The sequence below is a fragment of the Heptranchias perlo genome, chromosome 21 (assembly GCF_035084215.1).
Source record: "Heptranchias perlo isolate sHepPer1 chromosome 21, sHepPer1.hap1, whole genome shotgun sequence".
Lineage (NCBI taxonomy): Eukaryota > Metazoa > Chordata > Chondrichthyes > Hexanchiformes > Hexanchidae > Heptranchias > Heptranchias perlo.
This window is the reverse complement of record NC_090345.1, coordinates 7,326,828-7,348,426: the sequence shown is the minus strand read 5'-3', so window position 1 is coordinate 7,348,426 and position 21,599 is coordinate 7,326,828. Positions and strand designations below refer to the sequence as shown.

Genomic DNA, 21,599 nt, shown 5'->3' with positions numbered 1-21,599 from the left:
AGTATTTATTGCCCATCCCTCATTGCCCTTGAGAAGGTGGTGGTGAGCCGCCTTCTTGAACCACTGCAGTCCATGTGGTGAAGGTTCTCCCACAGTGCTGTTAGGAAGGGAGTTCCAGGATTTTGACCCAGCGGCGATGAAGGAAAGGCAATATATTTCCAAGTCGGGATGGTATGTGACTTGGAGGGGAACGTGCAGGTGGTGTTGTTCCCATGTGCCTGATGCTCTTGTCCTTCTAAGTGGTAGAGGTCGCGGGTTTGGGCGGTGCTGTCGAAGAAGCCTTGGAAAGTTGCTGCAGTGCATCCTGTGGATGGTACACACTGCAGCCACTGTGCGCCGGTGGTGAAGGGAGTGAATGTTTAGGGTGGTGGATGGGGTGCCAATCAAGCGGGCTGCTTTGTCCTGGATGGTGTCGAGCTTCTTGAGTGTTGTTGGAGCTGCACTCATCCAGGCAAGTGGAGAGTATTCCAACACACTCCTGACTTGTGCCTTGTAGATGGTGGAAAGGCTTTGGGGAGTCAGGAGGTGAGTCACTCGCCGCAGAATACCCAGCCTCTGACCTGCTCTTGTAGCCACTGTATTTATGTGGCTGGTCCAGTTAAGTTTCTAGTCAATGATGACCCCCAGGATGTTGATGGTGGGGGATTCGGCGATGGTAATGCCGTTGAATGTCAAGGGGAGATAGTTAGACTCTCTCTTGTTGGAGATGGTCATTGCCTGGCACGAATGTTACTTGCCACTTATCAGCCTAAGCCTAGATGTTGTCCAGCTCTTGCTGCATGCGGGCTCAAACTGCTTCATTATTTGAGGGGTTGCAAATGGAACTGAACACTGTGCAATCATCAGCGAACATCCCCATTTCTAACCTTATGATAGAGGGAAGGTCATTGATGAAGCAGCTGAAAATGGTTGGGCCTAAGACACTGCCCTGAGGAACTCCTGGAGCAATGTCCTGGGGCTGAGATGATTGGCCTTCAACAAGCACTATCATCTTCCTTTGTGCTAGATATGACTCCAGCCACTGGAGAGTTTTCCCCGATTCCCATTGATTTCAATTTTACTAGGGCTCCTTGGTGCCACACTCGGTCAAATGCTGCCTTGATGTCAAGGGCAGTCACTCTCACCTCATCTTTGGAATTCAGCTCTTTTCTCCATGTTTGGACCAAGGCTGTAATGAGGTCTGGAGCCGAGTGGTCCTGGCGGAACCCAAACTGAGCATCGGTGAGCAGGTTATTGGTGAGTAAATGCCGCTTGATAGCACTGTCGACGACACCTTCCATCATTTTGCTGATGATTGAGAGCAGAATGATTCGGCGGTAATTCGCCGGATTGGATTTGTCCTGCTTCTTGTGGACAGGACATACCTGGGCAATTTTCCACACTGTCGGATAGATGCCAGTGTTGTAGCTGTACTGGAACAGCTTGGCTAGAGGTGCAGCTAGTTTTGGAGCACAAGTCTTCAGCACTACAGCCGGGATGTTGTCGGGGCCCATAGTCTTTGCTGTATCCAATGCATTCAGCAGTTTCTTGATATCACGTGAAGTGAATCGAATTGGCTGAAGACTGACTTCTGCGATGGTGGGGATATCGGGAGGAGGCGGAGATGGATCATCCACTCGGCACTTCTGGCTGAAGATGGTTGCAAACGCTTCAGCCTTGACTTTTGCATTCACGTGCTGGACTCCGTCATCATTGAGGATGGGGATGTTTGCAGAGCCTCCTCCTCCCATTAATTGTTTAACTGTCCACCATCATTCACGACTGGATGGGGCAGGACTGCAGAGCTTTGCTCTGATCCGTTGGTTGTGGAATCGCTTAGCTCTGTCTATAGCATGTTGCTTCTGCTGTTTAGCATGCATGTAGTCCTGGGTTGTAGCTTCACCAGGTTGGCACCTCATTTTTAGATTATGCCTGGTGCTGCTCCTGGCATGCTCTTCTACGCTCCTCATTGAACCAGGGTTGATCCCCTGGCTTGTTGGTAATGGTAGAGTGAGGAATATGCCGGGCCATGAAGTTACAGATTGTACTGAAATACAATTCTGCTGCTGATGGCCCACAGCACCTCACGGATGCCCAGTTTTGAGCTGCTAGATCTGTTCTGAATCTAGACCATTTAGCATGGTGGTCGTGCCACACAACATGTTGGACTGTGCGGTGGTCACTCCTACCAATACTGTCATGGACAGATGCATCTGCGACAGGTAGATTGGCGAGGATGAGGTTAAGTAAGTCCTTCCCTCGTGTTGGTTCGCTCACCACCTGTCTGGCAGCTATGTCCTTCAGGACTCGGCCAGCTCGGTCAGTGGTGGTGCTACTGAGCCACTCTTAGTGATGGACATTGAAGTCCCCCATCCAGAGTACATTCTGTGCCCTTGCTACCCTCAGTGCTTCCTCCAAGTAGTGTTCAACGTGGAGGAGGACTGATTCATCAGCTGAGGGATGGACGGTAGGTGGTAATCAGCAGGAGGTTTCCTTGCTCATGTTTGACCTGATGCCATGAGATTTCATGGGGTCCAGAGTCAATGTTGAGGACGCCCAGGGCCACTCCCTCCTGACTGTATATCACTGTACTGCCACCTCCGGTGGGTCTGTCCTGCCGGTGGGACAGGACATACCCAGGGATGGTGATGGAAGAGTCTGGGACGTTGGCTGAAAGGTATGATTCTGAGTATGGCTATGTCAGGCTATTGCTTGACCAGTCTGTGGGACAGCTGTCCCAATTTTGGCACACGTCCCCAGATGTTAGTGAGGAGGACTTTACAGGGTCGACTGGGCTTGGTTTGCCTTTGTCGTGTCCGGTGCCTGGTGGTCCGTCCAGTTTTATTCTTATTATGACTTTTTTAGCGAGATTTTACAACTGAGTGGCTTGCTAGGCCATTTCAGAGGGTAATTAAGAATCAACCACATTGCTGTGGGTCTGGAGTCACATATAGGCCAGAACGGGTAAGGACGGCAGGTTTCCTTCCCTGAAGGACATTAGCGAACTAGGTGGGTTTTTACGACAATCCGGTAGTTTCATGGCCACCATTGCTGATACTAATATTTTAATTCCAGATTTTATTTAATTAATTGAATTTAAATTCCCCAGCTGCCGTGTTGGGATTTGAACTCATGACTGCGGATTATTAGTCCAGGCCTCTGGATTACTTGTCCAGTAACATAACCAGTATGCTACCATACCCTTATTCTGCAGAAACAGGCCATTAAGCCCAACAGATCCATGCCGGCATTTATGCTCCACACGATCCTCCTCCCACCCCTCTTCATCTAACCCCATCAGAATATCCTTCTATTCCTTTCTGCCTCGTGTGTTTATCTAGCTTCCCCTTAAATGCATCAATGCTATTCATCTCAACGATTCCATGTGGTAGCGAGTTCCACATTGTTACCACTCTTTGGGTAAAGAAGTTTCTCCTGAATTCCCTATTGGATTTATTGGTGACTATCTTGTATTTATGGCCCCTAGAACTCCCTGCTCTTCTTTGAATGGCACCATGGGTTCTTTTAACAGTCACCTGAACAGGAAAATGAGGTCTGGGCTTCATGTCTCATTCCGAGAACAGGACCTTGGACAGTGCAGGATTCCCTTAGCACTGTGCTGCATAGGTAGGGAAAGGTGAATGGAGTTTTTACAGTGTGTACAGGACTCCTTTCTTACCCAGTATTTGAGAAACCCAACGAGAGAGGAATCACTGCGGCATCTAGAAATGGGAAATGAACCAGGGCAGGTAAGAGAAGTAAGCGCAGGGGAACATCTAGGCAATAGCGATCATAACATAATCGGGTTTAAAATAATGATTGAGAAATCCATAAGTAAGACAAAGACCAAAGTAATAGATTGGAAAAAAAAGCTAATTTTGAGGGGATGAGAATGGAACAGGGGAAGGTAAACTGGAAAAAAATTGACAGAGAGATAGAACAGCAGTGGGAAATATTTAAAATGGTGAGCAAGAGAGTTCAGGAGAAATATATTCCTCTGAAAAACAAGAACACTCACCAATAATGAAACACCATGGATCAAGAAAGAGATAAAGGTAAAATTGAAACTGAAGAAAAAGGCATACATAGACAATAAAGGAGAGGATGGCAAAAGGGAAGAGGAGGAGGTTAGGAATGAAATCAAAAAAACAATTAGGAAAGCAAAGAGGAACTACGAAATTAAATTATCAAGGAATATAAAAATAGTAAAGTATTCTACAGACACATAAATAACACAAGAAAAAAAATCAGGATGGGATACGGCCACTAAAGCATGCATAAGATAAACACACAGGTAATGACAGCGAAATGGTAGAGATATTGAACAGTTACTTTGCCTCAGTATTTACCATGGAGACTGACAAGGTGGACATGACATTGGAAGAAGAGATCAAAAAAGAAATAAAGACATTTAAGATTGAAAGGGGGGAGATATATGATAAACTAATCATACTTAGAGAGAATAAAACCCCTGGTCCGGAAGGATTGCATCTGCACATATTAAAAGAAATTAGGGAAGAGATAACAGAGACACTATTAGATATATATAAAAATTCATTAGAAAAGGGAATAGTGCCAGAGGTGAAGAGCTAATGTGATTCCTATATTTAAAAAGGGAGATAGAACAAGTCCAGGGAACTAAAAACCAGTCAGCTTAACATCGGTGGTAGGAAAGATAATGGAATCTTTACTCAAAGATGTAATAGAAAAACAGGGATAGAATTGAAAAGCTGAAAAGCAGAAAAGTTATGTTAAACTTGTATAGAACCTTGGTTAGACCACACATAGAATACTGTGCACAGTTCTGGTCTCCATATTATAAAATGGATGTAGAGGCATTGGAGAAGGTACAAAAAAGATTCACAAGGTTGATACCAGAACTAAGCGAATATACTTATCAGGAAAGGCCAAACAAACTGGGCCTCTTTTCTCTGAAAAAGAGAAGGCTGAGGGGCGACCTGATAGAGGTCTTTAAGATAACGGACGTAGGGTAGACTTAGAGAAAATGTTTCCACTTATGGGGGAGTCCAAAACTAGAGGTCATAAATATAAGATATTCACTAATAAATCCAATAGGGAATTCAGGAGAAACTTCTTTACCCAAAGAGTGGTAAGAATGTGGAACGCATTACCACAAGTAGTTGAGGTAAATAGAATAGATGCAATGTAAAGGGAAGCTAGATAAGCAAAGAGGGAGAAAGGAATAGAAGGGTATGCTGATAAGGTTAGATGAAGTAGGGAGGGAGGAGGCTCGTGTGCAGCATAAACACTGGCATAAACCAGTTGGGCCAAATGGCCTGTTTCTGTGCTGTGGACTCGATGTACTGTACTCTACAGGAGTGTCAGCTTAGATTCAGTCTGGTCCTTGAATGGGGTCACTTTTCTGCATTTACTGATGACTTTTCACACTGGGGTCTAAAGCCCAAATACTGAGACACCTTTTTAGCACTACAGCGTTACCAAACTTGTGTGTAAAGTTGCAAAGATGGTCAACAATCCCTGTAGGTCACAAAGGTGAGTACTGATTACTGATAAGGGATGCCAATTGACCCATATACGTCCTTCTTGCATTGAAACTTATGCTACTCTCCATCACTGCAGCTAACAAGCTCTTGAGTGCTTTGAAAGATTTTGCCTCCAGTACCCAACCAGGCATTCCAGGTATTCATCACTATTTGTGCTTGCTGACATCAGTCCTGTTGCTGTTTACCAGTTTACCTTCACGTCCCCTTGTAATTCACTTGTGATTTAACTTGGAACAGTGGCTTTGGGTTAACTGTTAGTATTCCACACATAGATCTCTATAATGTCCCTCCATCTTTCGAGACTGATGAGCCAGAGTTTTTTTTTCTATATTTCCTCTGACACAAGCGAACAGCCTCATCAAGTTCACCCCATTAAATTAAATTTCAATCAGACTTTTATGGGATGGGCTGGCAAAGAGGAGACAAGGAAGGGGAGAGCAGGCTAAAAGGGATCACCTTTAGACTGGAACTAAAGTGCAAGTCCTCAGCTACACCATGGCCCCCTGACGTCCGGCAGGCAAAGAACCAAATGGAACAGCAGTTGTGGTGATGAATGGTGACCACAGAGTGTTCCCGTCAAAGGACTACAGAACAGCTGACAAATATTTACAGTAACTACACGGGAGGAAAATTAGTAACTTATTACAATGAATGTACATCTGGAAAAGCAGTGAAAAGGACGCGAGAGGGTGGATTTTGTTTCATGTGTAAAGTTAAAGAAAAATTCTTCTACTAAATTGAGGAACCTTCTGGTGACAGTTTAATAAAACAGTTTATTTAATTTTGCGCTTCGCTTTGTTCTGTGTGTAGGCATGTAAAAGGTCATTTTAAACCAAGAGGGATTTGCTCCCACGTAAATATTCTGGAGTGCTACGTATTGGCAACAAAATAAACCCTTGCTATTGTATCCTTTGCACGCTAACTTTAAAATGTGAATTTTCACTTAATTCCAAGTAATTGGATATTTTTAGCCTTGTACATAAAATAATTTAAAGAATATTTAAGGAGTTATGGTGCATGAAAATTCTGGGGTATTCTTGTGAGGGCGGAATAATTTAATGGTTCAAGTGCGGGATATCTGCCGTAACATGTCTTATATAGTGTGCAGTAGTGAAGTGGTTATGACACTGGACTAGCAGCCCAGACCTTGCGAGTTGAATTAATAAATCTGGTTATTTGTAGACTGGTATCAGGAAAATAAAGTAGCCAGGTTATCATAAAAATCCAACTGGTTCACCATGTTCTTCAGGGAAGGGAACCTGTTACCCCTACCTGGTCTGGTTTACACCTCAAACACTACATGGTTGACTCTCAATGCCTTATCCCAAGAACAAATATAAGAACATCCACTGTTGTACCAGTACAATACATGCACTTCTCACACCAGTTAATCTTGTGACCTCATTGAGGAAAAACTGTGAATTTAATGGCAAATTCTCAGTGGTTTTGTGCTCATTGGGAACTCACTTGAGACTTTAAACAAGTGTGTTAACTATGCTCAGTTGGTAGAACTATTGCCTCTGAATCAGCTGATTGTAGATTTAAACCGCTATTCCAGGTTTGAACTCATAACCTAGGCTGGCACTCCAGTGTAGTACTGAGGAAGTGCTGTGTTGTCCTTTGAATATGTTAAATCAACAGACTGTCTCTGTGTTCCATGGTTCAGGTGAACATTACAGATCTCATGACTCTATTCGAAGAGGAGCAGAGAGGTCCCATCCTGTCAATATTTCTTTCTTAACGTAAAAAGAGTAACTGCTTATTCAGAGTTCTAATGAAGAGTTACAGCTGAATGTCAATTTGTCTTTTCTCTTTACAGATGCTCACTGAACTGCTGAGCATCCACAGCATTTTTTTTGCTTCAACCACACACATATTAGGGACAAAAATGGCAATCTGTGTGTGGAGCCGGCAGATGTAGGAGGGGTTCTAAATGAATTTTTTGCATCTGTTTTCGCTATGGAGAAGGACGATGTAGACATAGAAATACGGCAGGGGGACTGTGATATACTCGAACATATTAACATCGAGCGGGAGGAGGTATTGGCGGTTTTAGCAGGCCTAAAAATGGATAAATCCCCAGACCTGGACGAAATGTATCCCAGGCTACTGTGTGAGGCAAAGGAGGAGATTGCGGGGGCTCTAACACATATATTCAGAACCTCTCTGGCCACAGGACTGGAGAACCGCTAATGTAGTACCATTATTCAAGAAGGGGAGTAGGGAAAAACCGGGGAACTACAGGCCAGTGAGCCTAACATCAGTGGTAGGAAAATTATTGGAAAAAATTCTGAAGGACAAAATTAGTCTCCACTTGGAGAAGCAAGGATTAATCAGGGATAGTCAACATGGCTTTGTCAAGGGAAGATCATGTCTGACTAATTTGATTGAATTTTTTGAGGGGGTGACTAGGCGTGTGGATGAGGGTAACGCAGTGGATGTGGTATACGTGGATTTCAGTAAGGCCTTCGATAAAGTCCCCCACAGGAGACTGGTCAAGAAGGTACGAGCCCATGGAATCCAGGGTGCCTTGGCACTTTGGATACAAAACTGGCTTAGTGGCAGAAGGCAGAGGGTGATGGTCGAAGGTTGTTTTTGTGACTGGAAGCCTGTGGCCAGTGGGGTACCACAGGGATCGGTGCTGGGTCCCTTGCTGTTTGTGGTCTACATTAATGACTTGGATATGAATGTAAAAGGTATGATCAGTAAGTTCGCTGATGATACAAAAATTGGTAGGGTGGTAAATAGCGAGGAGGATAGCCTCAGTCTGCAGGACGATATAGATGGGTTGGTCAGATGGGCGGAACAGTGGCAAATGGAATTTAACCCGGAAAAGTGCGAGGTGATGCACTTTGGAGGGACTAACAAGGCAAGGGACTACACAATGAATGGGAGGACCCTAGGCAAGACAGAGGGTCAGAGGGATCTTGGTGTGCAAGTTCACAGATCCCTGAAGGCGGCGGAACAGGTAGATAAGGTGGTAAAGAAGGCATATGGGATACTTGCCTTTATTAGCCGAGGCATAGAAGAGCAAGGAGGTTATGATGGAGCTGTATAAAACACTGGTTAGGCCACAGCTGGAGTACTGTGTGCAGTTCTGGTCGCCACACTACAGGAAGGATGTGATCGCTTTGGAGAGGGTGCAGAGGAGATTCACCAGGATGTTACCAGGGCTGGAGCGCTTCAGCTATGAAGAGAGACTGGGAAGATTGGGTTTGTTTTCCTTGGAGCAGAGGAGGCTGAGGGGGGACATGATTGAGGTGTACAAAATTATGAGGGGCACAGATAGGATGGATACTAAGGAGCTTTTTCCCTTCGTTGAGGGTTCTATAACAAGGGGACATAGATTCAAGGTAAAAGGCGGGAGGTTTAGAGGGAATTTGAGAAAGAACTTTTTCACCCAGAGGGTGGTTGGAGTCTGGAACTCACTGCCTGAAAGGGTTGTGGAGGCAGGAACCCTCACAACATTCAAGAAGCATTTGGATGAGCACTTGAAATGCCATAGCATACAAGGCTACGGACCAAATGCTGGAATATGGGATTAGAGTAGACAGGGCTTGATGGCTGGCGCGGACACGATGGGCCGAAGGGCCTCTATCCGTGCTGTATAACTCTATGACTCTATGACATTTGTAAGAAGCTCCTGGCCTAGAATGGCTGCTGTGTTTGCCCAGGTAACAGTCGCTGCATTCCAGTAGTAGCTCATTGTGTGGAGTGCTTTGAAAGGACTTGATGTGTTAAGGTGATAAATAAATTTAATTCTTAAACATCCAAAAGAAGAATTTCCCCTTGGAGAACAGGTCACAGGTAAAAATTTGTTGTGTTTTTTTTTTGAAGTTACTAATGCAAACCTCATTTCTTTCACACAGCTATGTCCAAACGTGCCAAATTTCAAAAGGAACCCGCCAACAGACTCAAAAAAAATACATCCACGTGTGACAGAAGGTGCTCAGTGATCCATTGGCTCAAGGCTCACAGGTTTGTTGATAAATCTATTTGCCGGCTGAATTCAATTGGTAGCACTCTCACCTCCAATATCAGAGACTGGTGGCTTCTGAGCCTGACTGAGTCCAATTCTGTCCTCACCTGACATCCACATATGCGCAATTCTAGCTGGGGCAGCAGCAAAGTTAGGAAACGCTTTTTCAGGCAAAGGGTGGTAGAAGTGTGGAACCCTCTCCCACAAAAAGCAGTAGATGTTAGCTCAATTAATAATTTTAAATCTGAGATCAATAGATTTTTGCTAGCCAAGGGTATTAAGGGATACAATGCCAAGGCAGGTAAATGGAGTCAGTGAATGGCAGAACAGGCTCAAGTTGCTGAATGGCCGACCCCTGTTCCCATGTACACCCTCCCTGGACCAGGGGCTTTAAGGCCATTGCTAGCTCCTCTACCATCACCCTTACTGGGATCAGTTAGCTCAGCACTATGAATCAAATGTGGAACCTTCTTGGCCTGTATAACTCAGCTATTCACGGAATAAATTTGCTGAGCCATTGGGGGAGATTTAACTAAAAAATAAAACCAAAATAATGCAAAGAAAATATTTATAGGACAAAAAAATTAAATGAAAAGAACCGACAAATTGGAAAGTAATTTTGGCAGATTTGCAGTGTTGGCAAAGTATTCCTGAATCTCATTACTTTCGTCCGTAAAACAAATGACATTACCTCGACTGGCCGAGTGGGCTGAGGAGAGTCTTATTTATGACTCGTCAGAAATTCTAGAAATGAAGATCCAAAGTAAATAAATCAGCAAAACCAGGAACCATTGCCAAGTGATTTTTTTGTCACGTACATAAATTCAAATGGACGACTGCACTCGATATATGTTGTTGTTGAAAAATGACCAGTGAGCAAGAGAAATTTTCAACCTATTATCTGGTTGTGCGATAATGCAAGAAAAAATTCAAAATGGTTTTTGAACTCTTAACCCTTAGTCTGCTGGGAGGTTCAGGGAAATCTCCATCTTCTTGGGCCTGATTTCAGCTCATGCACCAACACTGAAATAAACACTAACATTACAGCCATAAAATGACTGTTATGAACAGTATTCCTGCTATAATCTTAAACTTCTAAAGTAAGCACCTAACACTCAATTTTACATAAACGGGAAATGAAACTAAGTACTTTACCTATGTCCGTCCTATTCTCTTTCTTCACAAACTTCTCCTTCTCTATTTTAACTTTAATTTTACTCTTGCCCTACCTAATATACTCCATTATACCTACCCTAGGGTTAAGTTACGACGAGAGATTACACAAATTGGGGTTGTATTCTCTAGAGTTTCGAAGGTTAAGGGGTGATCTGATCGAAGTTTATAAGATATTAAGGGGAACGGATAGGGTGGATAGAGCAAAGCTATTTCCGCTGGTTGGGGATTTTAGGAGTAGGGGGCACAGTCTAAAAATTAGAGCCAGACCTTTCAGGAGCGAGATTAGAAAACATTTCTACACACAAAGGGTTGTAGAAGTTTGGAACTCTCTTCCGCAAACGGCAATTAATACTAGCTCAATTGCTAAATTTAAATCTGAGATAGATAGCTTTTTGGCAACCAAAGGTATTAAGGGATATGGGCCAAAGGCAGGTATATGGAGTTAGATCACAGATCAGCCATGATCTTATCAAATGGCGGAGCAGGCACGAGGGGCTGAATGGCCTACTCCTGTTCCTTTAAATTTGAAAAAAAATTGAAAACTTTTTACTTCCAACTTGCTACTACCATTTCAGAGGAGCAAGCAACCTAAAAAAAAACGACTAAACTGGCTGCCATGGAAGCTTTCTCAGCCAATCAAAAGACAAAAACCTGAATATTACCAATGTCACAGATATGACTGTGTCAATCTATAATGCATTTTTGTGTGTCATCCAAAGGACTGGCAATAGTTGAACCTACTGGTGCTTGAAAGAGCAAGTTAGTCATTTAGAAGCCAAGAGCTAACAAATCATTTTTTTTTAAGGATAGGAGGAAGAAGAAGTGAGTCTATGGTTCTAGTCACATCTTTTGTTGTCCTAATTATATGGAGCTCCTGTTTATTTGGTCAGGGAAGGGTATGGACTCCAATATATTGGTCAGAAATATTCTGATTGCTTTGGATGCAAGATAAGTTAATGTGTCCAGCATTTCAGGTTTTACTCCTCACAACAGCAATCCCAGCCAAACATGGAATAATAAATCATCTTCAGGAGATGAATGATAGATTTATGAAGAGTCAATATCAGTTTTTTTTTCAACATACACTATACCTACCCTTCACCTACCCTTCCAAAAATTAAGTTCAAATATTAGGAATGTCAAGACATTTGATGTCTGCTAAACTCTACATTGATGCAGGATTGCAATGAGAAGGCCTTTCCTTCAGGATCAATTACCTAGACCTTCAAAAAAATCCACCTTCAAATCCAAACTGCATTCATTAAAACAAACTTACACAAAAAGTTGCAAGTATGTACTGATGAAAGGTAGGCAAGATTTTGCTTTCAGGTTCTAAAGGCTACAGTCGAAGCGCAAATCAGATCCACAAAAATAACCGGTGCAAATTACTCGGGTTAGATGAAGTACGGTAGGAGGAGGCTCGAATGAAGCATAAACACCAGTACAGACCAGTCGGGCTGAATGGCCTGTTTCTATGCTGTAAATTCTATGTAATACTACCTTTACCATGCACTTATTTCATATCAGATGTCTATGCTGCACCTTGAATGCACCCAATTAGACTACAGAGAGTGACTGAACGATGTATGAGCAAGAAAATTACGTGTATTGGCCAAAAGTGAAATACATGGTGGTGGTCCTTCAATATGGCACATCACTGAGAGGAAAGTCATGGTTTGAACTCACGGTTCCCCACAAGACAGATCGCAGTTGTGCCACAAGAGGGAGGTGCTGAATGAAGATGAAGGGCTTTCCAGGAAGGCAGGGAAAAAAGGGAATGAAACCTGAGTGCGAGGTACCCTCAGCTCAGTATTGGGATAGGCTCCGCGAGGAGTCAAAGAGCAAGTTTAGAGCAGATTTTTGATGGTGAAGAGAGAGGTCCACGATGAAGAGGTCTACGGAGAGAGATCCAGCTGGAAGGGAATGTTAGATGAAGATTCTGCATCCATTAACAGAACGGGAGGAGGGGGAAAATGGACCAGAATCAGAAGGGCTAAGATATGTACTTGAATGAAGGGCTGGAGAAGACTGCAGAGATAGGGTACTGCAAGACCACAGAGGGGTTTGAAGACCACAAGGACCATTCTTTTATACAGTACAAGAAATGTCAGCATTTCAAATCTATTGAAAAGGTTCTGTACTTTTTCTTTCAACTAAATTTTGTTGTGGATAATTATTGTGCAGTCACATCTCTAAAAGACATAATATATGGTAACATAGTTTAACTTGTTACTCTTTCCACCCCCCCCGCCCCCCCTGCCCCGCACACTCTGCTTCATTTTCTTTCCCATCTCTCCTGAAGATGTCAAGTCGTGCTGGAGTAATAGCATTACTGGTCCCAGCAGTGCTCAGATAGCTCACCTATGCAGTAAGCATCCTTCGTATGTGAGCCTAGGCAGTGAGTGTTAGGTTATTCTACCTTGAGAGGCATCACAGTCGAGTCAAATACTGTCCTCATTCAACGTCCATACACAAGTGATCAACTGTGTTGACCCTGGCTGACGTTCTCATCCTTACCCCGGGGACATCAAGGCCAGTTGTCATGTTCCAACTGCTGTTCCTGCTAAGATCAAATAACTCTACATAGGTCATGATCTTCTGGTCTGTGTGCCTCAGTATTAGACCGGGCAATTCCTTTCCCTAAATGAGCTACTGGGGACTGTTGTTACCGTGCAGGGCAAAATGTTCAGTGATCCCCATGAGATGTGGAACCACACTGGTAATAGCACGGAGACACTATACAATGACAGCATCAGTCAAGTAAACAACTTGTTTTTTTTTTTGGTTAACCAATGACTCCAAACCATTTCCACCCTATTAATAGTACGGTTGGATACATACTGATAACTGGAGAAAGCCCGTAGCAAATCTTCAGTCTTAAATCCTGATGGAAAATCATAGATCTCAACAATGTGGGAAAATTCAGAATCATCTATGTCTTGCTCCGCTGGCTGGTAGCTGTAGTAGTTGAAGCGAGGGTCCTGAATACTTTTCTTGGGCTTGTTATTAGTGGTTAGCTGAAAGAGGAAAGGAATGCAAGTTCAAGGACTAGGATAACAAAAGTTTTATTCAAAACTGCACAAACACTCCATTCATTTTTGGTGGTGAGGAGTCAAAAGGTTTTAACTCATTTGTTATTCCACTCTTCCAATACCCCAATTGCTAACTCCCACTAGCTTGCTTCATTCTTCAGTTGATCCGGGTCTGAAGACTTCTCCAAGAGCAATAGCCTATCCTGTTGTGAAAAATCTACTGACGGGGGAATTTCTTTTAGCTGCCCAGCCAAGAACAGTCAGTTCCCCTCCACCTTCCTTCTGCCATGCCTCGAAAAAAGAGTTGCCAAGTTCAAAATGCAGAGATCTGAAGTCTAGCTCTCGGTTGGGAGGCTAGCTTTACCTGCTAGGAAGAACAACCACCTTAAAAGATATACCACAAACAAAATAATAAATTTTTATAGAAAAACAGCCTGTGGCGATTAAAGTCTGGATCTTGCTGCCCCATTGTACAAAAACGCAACATTTAGAGTAAAGCTTACTTTGCACTGCCTTCCCATTTAGACAGCTGTATCCCGACTTCATCAATAGAACTGTCGCACATGTTAGAACAAAACTCTGTCACCAGCAGATTATTCACCTAACAGCAACCAACTGTAATTACAAAAAATAAATACACCCGAGTGAAGAGGTTTGCTTATTTTAAATACTGTACTTCATCTCCTCTGAAAAGACAGATCCTGGCATGTTAACATTCGTACTAATTGGATTTCTTTACTGTCCGTGTCATATCGAGGTGCTGTATTATCCTCCTGTCAAAAAACAAATATCACCAGCGTTTGAAGTCATACGATAATGCAGAATTATGGATGGTCGGGAGCAGCATGGCTGTGATTTAAATCGACAAGCTTCGAGGCTGTTGTAAGCCACGAAAACAAAAAGCTCGAGTGGCTCTTAAGGCAATAAATTGAACCTTAAAAATAAATGATGGCCTTTTGCTCATTTTCTATCCTCTAATCTAGTCATTATTATGGCCTCAACGAAAGGAAAACAATCAAAAGCTAAGCTGAGAGTACTTCAGTAATCGGTAAGACGCTCGCAGGCATTAGAGATGCCCTTTATGACCACTTACACCTGGTTTTGTGCCTCTCCCAGGAGGAGATTACATGGTTCCAGGTGGGTAGGGAATATCTGTATCGTGATGTACAAAGCATCACAAGTATATGGAAGAGGCTAGATGGACCAATGGGTCTTTTCCTGCCCATCATTTTCGTATATTTCGTAGGAGAGCTTCCTCAATGGCTCAGTCGGTGGAGAGGCCGGCATGTAAATAAGATTCCAGGTTTAATCCCAGTCTGTGCAGAGTTAGCTGGAGCAGTGGAAGGGTCTACGTTTAGTCGTGGCACTCTGAGTAAAGGAGAGGGGTGAGGGGGAAAAAAAAAATCATCCAAGTGCCCAGAATGCCCACATCTGAACACTTTCTAGTGACTCTTGTTGGAAAACGTGTGGGGGTAAATGTTGGACAAGAACAATTTTTAGGCTCAAGATATTACCAAAGGTTGAGTTGCCTGCCCAGGCTCACATATTAAGAACTGCCACTTGATGCATAAGGCAGCAGGAGTCAATATCTCCAGGAGGAAGAAACAGAGGAGAAAGAATTGGGGGGAAAAAGGCAGAAACCGTGCCTGAAACTGCATCAACTGAAGGCTGCGAGAGGCTACAGCGATGTCATCACTACAGAATATCAGAGGTTTCAGGGGCACACGTTCTGTGATTCACTACAACAGTAACTATACTTCAAAAGTATTTCACTGGCTGTGCAGCACTTTGGGGCGACCTGAGGTCATGAAAGGTGCTATATAAATGAAAATTTTTTCTTTCTCTTTCTTCAATACAGTTTCTTCAGAACCAGCAATTTGAGTGTGTGAATTGCACCAAAGTTCTTTTTTAAATACCAAATTCTCTCATGAAAACAATTGCTCATCCATTATGATCAGCCCTGTGCATATGTCCAGTAGTTAAACACTTTTCAGATTGAAAACATGCTCCTCTGTATATGTCGTTAAGAAGCAAAATATATTTGCTTCACAAAATGCCCATGCAACCATGAACATGGTGAATACACACGCTAAGATAGACAGTCCTTTCCAAATCAACAGAAAACAAAATAAATTATAGCTATTGTCCAAATGGATCAACAACTTGCACTTGTATCACTTCAAAAAGATGTCTTAGAATGTTGTACAGTGCAAAGAAGCTTCAATATTTTACTATCAAACTTTCATCTTGTGCTTTGCCTTTGAATATGTACACTGGAATGAAAATTATAACCAGAAAAAGCCTGAAAGGAGCATCAAAAAATGAATCTATCATTTTGACATGCGGCAGAACTAATGGAGCATTCCAGCTTTGTTAGAGCCATATGAATGTTGCTGATCAAGAGTGTTGCTAACATCACAGCAAAAAACATGATAAATATGCAACCCAATTTTGTAGTCACCAATGTTTTAATGTGAGGGAGGAGGCGATTTTGTGTAGTATATTGTGCCTTCTTTTAGTCATTCCTCATGTACATCTTCCAACACTGCCAGCTATCCTTTCAGCCACCGTGCTCTTCTCCCCTCCCTAAATTTCTCAACCTCAACATCTTCCTCTTGGCTTTTAAAAACTGCTTTTAAACCTTTCTCTTTGACTGCGCTTTGATCTTACTTTTCCCCCATTTCTCTCCTCTAGCCTGTAAAGTCTTCCAGGGCACTGTTCTGCATGTGATGAGCAATATAGAAAGGTATGCTGTTGTATTTGCAGCGTGCCTTTACCTCTTCAAAGGGAACTAGAAGATTCTTGTTTAACAAAAAGATTACTCCATCCTGTATCTGCTTTATTAAACAAAAATCAGTGCAGTCAATATGGCCGGATGGCACTATAGAGAGAGTAGGGAGGGGACAACTAATTGGATCAATGAATGATTAAGAGCATTATAGACTGAACAACTACCATTTTGCATTGTAAAGAGCTTTAACGGGATCGCGGCAGCAGGATTATGTCTGAAAATCCTAGTTTTAAAAATCCAAGAAAGCTTGAAAGCCATCCAGCCTATAAGCCTCTGCATTCCATAGGCCATTTAATCTTCAGTGGGGCAGTTCAGTATAAACATTTAGTTATCCTCAAAACAAGTATTGACAAAAACTGCAGAATAGTCATCCATTCCCACATCACTATTCAAGATTTCACAGCCCCAGCAGCACTGGAATCATTGTGCCCCATATGTCAATTATTCCTCATCAAGAGTTAGCCTGACAAGGCCTTGGGAAAGCAGGTGTGTTCTCTGGGGAATCTCTGCAGTGGCTGGACGTACGAGTTCTGTAAACTATCAGTCTAAGCTGGGGATGAGTTATGATGACAACATGCATTAATTTCCACAGGAGCTGTGAAATCAATGAAGACGACAGAAAGGCATAAGGCAAGTCTGGGGGCCACGGGAGTTGCACTGCATTTAATTGTTGTAACCTGGCTGTGGTGTTCTGATGCATGAGGTTAGAAGACAGCGAATCTAGAGTACACAAAATATTCTACATATTCCGACCGCAACATCTCTTGCTTTGAGGACTGGGTAGCACAGGGTTTAGATTATGCTGGAACACGGATTCAGATCAAGCCCACCCTGAAGAAACGAAAGTCGTCTTTTCTCGCTGTTGACTGTGAGCACTCTACGTACAATGGATATGGGCAGCTTAATCCCCATTCCAAGTAGATATGGGCCCTACACGTAAAACTTCTGAGAATGCTGCCCAAAATGGCAACTTCCATCAGGTAGCTGGTGTGCAAAATGGAAGCAAGAAAATTGACACTGGTGCAGATGGGGGAAGACGCCTGAAGTTGGTGATAAAACACATCTGAGGGAATCATCAATAGAATCTTTGCTCTGTATATAGCCTATTTTCCTATTCAACTGGGAATGCTTGCTGGTCAAACTCGGGGTGAGGTGGGGGGGGGAATAATCCAAAAAGGACATCCTTGCTGCAGTGAGCATAGACAAAAAGAAACCAAAACATTAAATTGAGGGTAGTCAGCTTACCTTGAGAGAAAAAGCACTGGGTTAATTTTGTCACCCGATTAGTCATTGTCAAGGCCACTGGATTATTGTTTTTAAAAAGAAAAATGGATGGAATTGTGGATTGCGATTGGCTGCCTGGATTTTCAATTTTGTGCTGGAATTTTCCAGAAGTCTTGGGATATCTGAGCATCACCCGCTGGCATTCTGCCTGCTGCCCTGAGTTCATGGTAAGGATATTCTGATTATTCCATTTGGCCATTCTTTTATAGAAAAAGATTAGTCTTTTTTGTCCCTTCCCCATTTTAGAACAAGTGTTGAATGAATTAATTTTCTGTCTGTTAGACTGTACCTAATTCACATTATAAAATTGGTGATGGTACAAGGGACTGGAATGTATCTGTTTCAACCAGGGCCAATCCCTAGTCTTAATGGGTCTCAGCTACAAGGAAAGACTTAAGAAACTTGGACCTTTTAGCTTCAACTGTCTTACTGTGCTATTTGTTTGCTCCTTTTGTTCTTTTAATACCTTTTCACAGCCTCACTGAGATCATCTTTGCATATATTTTCATTTCTTCCCAGTTTAAAAAAAATGTTCATAAATTGAAGCAGCCAATGCCAGCCTACAGCAGGAACTGGACAATATCCAGGCTTGGGCTGAGAGGTGGCAGATACATTACTGCCACACAAGTGTCAGGTAATGACCATCTTGAAGAAACAGCCCAGCTACCTTCCCCAGACCTTCAATGGCACCACCATCAACCGATGCTCCACCCCATTGGGTCACCATTGACCAGAAACAACTGGCCCAACCACATCAACAATTTAGCTACAAGAGCAAGGCAGAGACTGAGTACTCTCCAATGAGTGGATCATTTCTGGACCTCTCAAAGCCTCTCCATCATCTACAGGGCTCAACAGAGGACTGTGACGAAATACTCACTCACCTGGGTGGGTGCAACCGCAGCACTCAAGACATTCAACACCATCCAAGACAAAGCACTTTGCTTGATCAGTGCCCCTGCCACAGGACTCAATATCCACCCCCTCTGCAATGGGTACACTGCGTCTGCAGTATGTACCATCTACGGGATGCACTGCAGAAACCCATCAGCACCTTCCAGCTCTGTCACCTCCGCCACCAAGAAAGACAAGAGCAGCGAGATCATGGAAACATCACTACCTCTGCAAGTCACACACCATCCTGAGTTGAACATATACTGATGTTCCTTCATCGTCACTAGGTCATAAACTTGGAATTCCCTGCCTAATGCCATCGTGGAAGCAAATTCAGCATAAGATCTGCATCACTTCAAGGCGGCCCACCACCACCTTTTCAGGGCAACTAGGGATAGACAATAAACGCGGCCTTGCCAACGTCACCCAGATCCCAAGAACAAATATTTTTTTTAAATCATGAACATGACTTTGATGGAAGACCATATGATTACTTTTCCATATGCACTTCTAGAAAACTTATCAAAAATTCCTGTACAAAATACATAAATACAACTAGGAAATTATTTTAATCACCAATCATATTTCAGAAAAAAAATTATTAAAAAGAGGCTTCCTTTACCTCTTCCAGGAGATGAGGGTCCAAGCAATCACCATCATCATTGAAAAGGGCATCCCAAGAGTCATCCTCAGGTTCTTCGGGAATAGGCTTTTCAACGCACTCAGATTCTTCTGCGCCAGTGGTTAGCTTGTCCAAATCCAGTGAGATTTGGTCTACACTTTGCAAAACAGCACCAATTTCAGCATCTGCCTCTGCACTAACTAGTTTACTGTCAGTCAAATCCATTGTAATGATGCTGTCATCGTTTAGGGGCCCAGCCTCTTCAGTTCCTTGCTGCAATTCTTGCATGGTTGAAAGAGCAACGAACTTGGAACTCGTGGAATCTGAGAAAACTACATTTACAGATGAAGCGGTGGGTAGAGTAACATTGTTCTCTTTTGGAGATGTATTCTCAGTTCTCTGTGAAAAAGAGTCATTATCTATACTAGTTTCATGCTCTGTCGCATCGTTCACTTCAACGAAGGTCTTGTAAGAACTATTTACTTCAGATGCTTCAGTGCATGTATATTGTCTACTGTTTCTTTCCATCTGCCGTGCCTCATTTACACCTTTTGAGCCATCTAATACAGTATGTCTCACAGCATCTGAGCATTCACAGCTGGCTAATTTAGAGGATACCAGTTCATTTAGCTTAAGAAAATTGTCAGAATCACAACTTCTGTTCAACTGAGACACAGCATCTGGCAGGAGAGATTTGTTTACATCACTCTCATGTTCTCTTGCTATTGAATCTACATTATTGGGTCTGCCATTATTTCTGTGTTCTGACTGTTCATCATTAGATGTATCTGGTGTAATCTGTTGTGCATGGGCTTGGATTTCTGTGTAACTGGATTTTGTGCCTTCTCCATTACTCTCAGCTATCGAACTGGTAACTTCAAGTAAACAGTTTGCTGCTGCATCAATATTATTACATTTTTCTGACATTGCCTCTTTATGCACCGGTTCTTTTTCTCTGCTGTGCAATTTACTAGTGTTTGATCCTGCCCTACTTTTCTGCTGGGTTGTCTTCTTTTCTTTTAAGTGCTTCAATTCTAATCTGTTTCCTTCACCTGACCTCTCTCTTACAGAGTTTACAGTTTGCCTCCTTTTATCCAAATTCAACCTTCTTTCCAAATCTTTGTTGGTGCGCTCTTTTTTACTTTCTCCCTGTTGAGGCAAATTGGCTTCTGCATGCATCTGCTCATGGTGCACTCCCAAGTCATTGCACGAAGATACCTTTAGAGCAGCACCTGTCTCGCTCTTTTCTACTGCCTCTATTATGTTTGTGAGTGCCTTTCGGTCTACAGTAGCATTTTCTCCCTCTTGTTTGGGGCCACAATCCATCTGCTGCTCCACTCTTAAATGCCGTCGAGCTCTGGGAACGTACAGAGCTTTGTCTGGCCTCTTTGACCGTGGTTTGCTCTTGTCATGTTCCTGCTCCATAGAATTTTTCTTTTCTTATCTGAAACACAAGCAGGCAAGAGTCAAAAGCTCAATCCACTCTGTTGCTGTCCAGTAACAACACTATACTGCAATAACTGCCAAAAATTAATTATTTGTCCTGTCAAGTTAAATAAAAGGGGATGTCATCATTCCTCTTGCAGTGGTTAAATATGGTAATCTTTGCCTTAATCAAAGACATTCCTTTTGGTGGGGGTGCAGTCATTTTTTTCTAATGTTTTCATACTTTTCTCCCTCAAGGACCAACAAATACAATTGAACAACTTCAGCTTGAAGGGCAGGCATTGTTAAAAAAAAAATCATGGTCTGGGCTGAAAAAAATGATTAAAAGACAGAAAAAGAATATCCATGTCTGCCTTTCTCACTGTAGGGAAGTCAGGTGATCACCATAAAGACACATCTCACATTGAGGGTTCAGTAAAGTGAAATGACAAGAAATTCTCAAACAGCAACCACTTGAACTGTAATAAAAAAAAAACAACAGAACTGTGGATTCTGTCTTTCCAAACTCTGGAGGGAGCATTTTCAGGGTGAAGTAATAATGGGTGCAGGTCTGTCACTGGTAGTTGATGTGGTGGGAGGAATTGAGATGAAGAATTAAGAGTATCACACAAAATTAAAAAGTGTGTTTCGTTAAGTGTGATTTTTCCAATGGTAACTGATACCAATATACTAAATAAACCTTGCGACAACAGCTCAATATGGGTCACATAGGAATTGGGACTGTGACGCTCATTCAATGCAGGTAAATTTGAGGTAAATTGTTGGGCAGCATGGAGGGATCTTCATCCTACATCAAACCCATGCTTAATGATTACTGGAATAAGGTGTTTCCACTTGTGGGGGAGTCCAAAATTAGGGGCCATAAATGTAA

The 21,599-nt window shown here is 42.8% G+C and overlaps 1 protein-coding gene across 5 annotated transcripts in view; it reads right to left on the bottom strand.

Annotated features, from left to right (window-relative positions):
* Positions 1 to 21,599, bottom strand: part of r3hcc1l (R3H domain and coiled-coil containing 1-like) — a 128,228-nt gene that overhangs the window by 47,538 nt on the left and 59,091 nt on the right. For all 5 annotated transcript variants that reach the window (XR_010966640.1, XM_068002041.1, XM_068002040.1 and 2 more), the window contains exons 2-3: positions 19,283 to 20,726; positions 13,501 to 13,676 (exon numbers count right to left, since the gene is read on the bottom strand). Coding sequence is in view for 4 of the 5 variants with exons in the window: in XM_068002041.1 (XP_067858142.1) it covers positions 13,501 to 13,676; positions 19,283 to 20,707 (1,601 nt within the window). In the remaining variant the exon portion in view is untranslated. The remainder of the gene's footprint in view (positions 1 to 13,500; positions 13,677 to 19,282; positions 20,727 to 21,599) is intronic.